General features: G+C 52.3%; 1 protein-coding gene across 1 annotated transcript; it reads left to right on the top strand.

The window, feature by feature from the left end:
• Window positions 1–304: 304 nt before the first annotated feature.
• Azgp1 (alpha-2-glycoprotein 1, zinc-binding) lies at window positions 305–1794 on the top strand (the record flags this gene model as incomplete). The annotated part of the gene is made up of 2 exons (XM_013037215.1): window positions 305–568; window positions 1519–1794. Coding segments are annotated over 2 exons (540 nt in total), but the record flags the coding sequence as incomplete, so codon positions are not given.
• Between the last annotated feature and the right edge of the window lie 357 nt (window positions 1795–2151).

Here is a 2151-nt window from a genome sequence, read left to right as displayed (position 1 = left end):
TGGTGCTGTGGCTCAAGTGGTAGAGCGCTAGCCTTGAGCTGAAGAGCTGAGGGACAGCGCCCAGGCCCAAAGTTCAGGCCCCATGACCGGACCAAAAAAAAAAAAAGAAGCCATTCTTCCAGCTCTGAGCCACCTTGACCTGTGAAATATTATCTTACATTGCTAAGCAGAAGAAACTGTATAGCAAGGACATGGGCCTGGAAACCTCCACGGAGTGAGCACCGAGGCCCCAGGGGTGGGAGGCCGAAGCAGAGTGGACGCCAGGCCGTGCTGAGCCTCGCTCTTGTTCTCTTCTCTCCCATAGATGCTCACCATGCTCTGACCTTTCTCTACACCGGGGTGTCCAGGCCCAGCAAAGGCTTTCCCAGGTTTCAGTCCCTAGCCTTCCTCAATGACCAGGCCGTCTTCCACTATGACAGCGAGAGCCAGCAGGCACAGCCCCTGGGCCTGTGGGGCCAGGTAAGAGGAATGGAAGACTGGAAGGAGGAGAGCCGGCTTCAGAAAGCCAGAGAGGAGATCTTCCTGGTGACCCTGAGAGACATCATGGATTATTACCAGGACAGCAAAGGTCAGTGGACAGCAGATAGCTGGGGGGGGAGGGGCAGGAGGGTGTTAGGTCTACCCAATGAGGGCAAGCAGTTCAATGGGATGGACTGAAAACCTCCCTCAAAAGGAGGGATGGGCTGGGGTGCTCAGGCCTGTAATCCTAGCTACTCAGGAGGCTGAGATCTGAGGACTGTGGTTTGAAGCCAGCCTGGGCAGGAAAATCTGTAAGACTCTTATCTCCAATGAACAACCAAAAAGGGGGAAGTAGAGCTATGGTTCAAGTGGCAGAGCACTAGTGTTGAGAAAAAAACAAAACCACCTCAGGGAGGTGGCTCATGCCTGGTGGTTCACGCCTGTCATCCTGGCTATTCAGAAGGCTGAGACCCTGAGGGCCATGATTCAAAGCCAGCCCAGGTAAAAAAGTCAATGAGGTTCTTATATCCAGAAAAAGGCCAGAAGTGGTGCTGTGGTTCAAGTGGTAGAGCACTAGCTTGAGCACAAAGAGGCTCAAGGGACAGTGCCCAGGCCCTGAGTTCAAGCCCCAGGACCAGCAAAGAAAAGAAGAAAAGTGCTATTGTTGCCACTTCAGAAATAAGAAATGTGAAGTGTAGAGAGATGAGATTCAAGTTCACACAACAGCCAGCCTGGGCAGGGGGTAGTCTAGGATTTGGAACCCAAGAACCTGGAGAGTTTAAGGAGGCAACACCAAATAATCAGGTGTGCGGTGAACACCTGCTTCGATATTTGAACCAGCCAGCCCTAAGAAGTCAGTCCCATCTCAGACTGCCCAGAGTTTTCTCCTCTGCCTACAGATAATCTATTTGCCAAGAGAAATGGCAGGGTGGTGTGGGGAGGGGGCGGCGCTGGGTAGTGTTGCCTGCCGAGATTTCTAAGGCTTTTCTAGAGTGAGGGATTTCAGGGGCAGCTGGCCCCAGGCTGACTGGTTCTCCTGTGGGGTGGGGGAGGAATCAGGGTCTCACACCTTCCAGGGCAGGTTCGGTTGCGAGTTTTGGAGTAACGGAAGCAGTGGAGCATTCTGGAGTTACGCGTATGATGGAGAGGACTTCATCAGATTCAACAAAGACATCCCAGCCTGGATTCCCTTGGACACAGCAGCCCAGGAAACGAAGAAGAAATGGGAGGCAGAGAAGGTCTATGTGCAGCGGGCCAAGGCATACCTGGAGGAAGAGTGTCCTGGAATCCTGCGGAGGTACCTGAACTACAGCAGGGCCCAGCTGGATCAGCAAGGTAGGGAAATAGGTAGTTTCGTGACTTGCATCAATACTGAACAGAAGATCAAGAGAGTGTTCTCTCAGGTTGGGAGCTCAAAAGACCACTCAGGCTGCTCCTACCAGTCCCTTAGACTCCTCTTCTAAGACTCTTTCTAACCTGGGACATAATATACTGTCCCAAAAGAATGTCCTTCAAAAATGTGTGTGTGTGTGTGTGTGTGTGTGTGTGTGTAGCCAGGTGCTGGTGGCTCACATCTGTAATCCTAGCTCCTCAGGAAACTGAGATCTGAGGATTGAGGTTCAAAGCCAGCCCTGGCAGGAAAGTTCGTGAGACTCTTATCTCCAATAAACCAGACGTGGTGCTGTGGCTCAA

Source organism: Dipodomys ordii, unplaced genomic scaffold, assembly GCF_000151885.1.
Source record: "Dipodomys ordii isolate 6190 unplaced genomic scaffold, Dord_2.0 Scaffold7308, whole genome shotgun sequence".
Taxonomy (NCBI): Eukaryota; Metazoa; Chordata; class Mammalia; order Rodentia; family Heteromyidae; genus Dipodomys; species Dipodomys ordii.
This window is presented reverse-complemented; position numbering and strand designations above follow the sequence as displayed.